This window comes from Telopea speciosissima, chromosome 3 (genome assembly GCF_018873765.1).
Source record: "Telopea speciosissima isolate NSW1024214 ecotype Mountain lineage chromosome 3, Tspe_v1, whole genome shotgun sequence".
Classification (NCBI taxonomy): domain Eukaryota; kingdom Viridiplantae; phylum Streptophyta; class Magnoliopsida; order Proteales; family Proteaceae; genus Telopea; species Telopea speciosissima.
Window position 1 is genome coordinate 65,599,166 of NC_057918.1, and position 1,816 is coordinate 65,600,981.

Here is a 1,816-nt window from a genome sequence, read left to right on the forward strand (position 1 = left end):
TCAATAATCCTCTTTGTCCCAAATCCTGAAATAGACAATGAGAAGAAAAGAAAGTAACACAACAATTCAAGAATTTGGTTAAGTGACTCACAAACAAGAGATTAGTGTCAAAGCTAGAACAAAGTCAAGGGAAATTGAAGAAGTAACCTAAACACTATCTTCACCAGAAATGGTGGCAAGGGAACCATCAGCGACCCTAACCTTACCTCTACCAGAGCACACAAAATAGGAGTCATAGCACTAAAACATAGAAGTCATATGATCAGTGGCTCTAGAGTCAATGACCTAAAAAGAGGAAGTGGAAAGAGCTGATGTGGAGACCTACAAGGTAGAAGTTGATGAGTTAGGCACTGAAGGTGTGGAAGTGGATCTTCCCAACTGTGACATAATGTGACAAAAGGCTGCAATATCTTCCTGTGAGAGGGAACCACGATCTGTTAGTAGTCCAGAAATACCCCATAAACTCAATCTCAGCCGTCATGGTGTGTGCTCTAGCTCCCCCTCTCCTGCCACCACGCATACCGGTAGGTCCACCACACATACTAGGGGGACGACCATGAAGCACCCAACACCTCTCTCTAGTGTGCCCAGATTTCCCACAATGGTCACATTTAGGTTTGTCTTTGTCACCTCACGGTAAGGCCCTTGGCCTTTTGTTAACAGATCTGAATTAGGGAATAAGGCTTGGATGATCAAAGGCTGATCCCAAGCAATGTATTTATAATAATAAAAGACAATTACATTGACAGAATTGTCCCTCATATAATCGACTCAATACATAGCAAAATAAAAAGGGAAAAGACTAGAATACCCCCCACGGTATTCTGTCCCATACAACCAACACTCCCCCTCAAGTTGGTGCATATATGTCACAAACGCCCAACTTGACTAAAACAGGGTAGGAAACTTTGCTACTCAACCCTTTAGTGAACACATCGGCTAACTGGTCAGCAAACTTCACAAAGGGAACACAGATGAGGCCAGCTTCAATCTTCTCCTTAATGAAATGTCGGTCAACTTCAACATGCTTGGTATGATCATGCTGGACAGGGTTATGAGCGATGCTTATGGCAGTCTTGTTGTCACAATACAGCATCATGGGAAGATAGACAGCAACTCCAATGTCTTGCAACAACCCTTTAAGCCATTGCAACTCACAAATTTCTTGTGTCATAGCACGGAATACAGCTTCAACACTGGATCTTGCCACAATTTTCTGCTTCTTACTACCCCATGTGACAAGATTCCCACCCACAAAAGAGCAATATCTAGAGATGGATTTCCTGTTTGTAGAGCCAACCCAATCAGCATCAGTGTAAGCTTCAACTTTCAGATGGCCATTGGGAGATAAAAGTATTCCTTTTCTAGGAGCAGACTTCAAATACGGAAGAATGCGAATAACTGCCTCCATATGAGAGGAATAAGGATCATGCATAAATTGGCTCACTAGACTAACTGCAACAGCTATATCTGGCCGTGTATGAGAGAGGTAGATTAGCTTGCCAACCAATCGCTGATAGCGACCTTTGTCAACTGGTTCACCTTCTTTCTCCTTAAGCCTTGCAGTAGCTTCTATGGGAGTATCTGTGGGATGACACCCTAACATTCTTGTTTCGGACAACAGATCTAGGATATATTTCCTTTGAGAAAGGAAGATGCCCTTTGAAGATTGAGCAACTTCTATCCCTAGAAAATATTTTAGAGTTCTCAGATCCTTTATTTCAAACTCACGGCCAAGGAAGTGCTTCAATTTCTTGATTTCATCACCATCATCTCCGGTTACCACAATATTATCAACATAAACTATGAGAATAGT

The 1,816-nt window shown here is 42.2% G+C and overlaps 1 protein-coding gene across 1 annotated transcript; it reads right to left on the bottom strand.

Moving 5' to 3' along the window:
• Positions 1-1,606, bottom strand: LOC122655419 (uncharacterized mitochondrial protein AtMg00810-like). The gene is made up of 3 exons (XM_043849613.1): positions 1,386-1,606; positions 1,092-1,283; positions 1-25 (listed from the first exon to the last, which is right to left on the bottom strand). The coding sequence occupies exons 1-3, from the start codon at positions 1,604-1,606 to the stop codon at positions 1-3; spliced, it is 438 nt and encodes a 145-aa protein (XP_043705548.1).
• Positions 1,607-1,816: the final 210 nt, after the last annotated feature.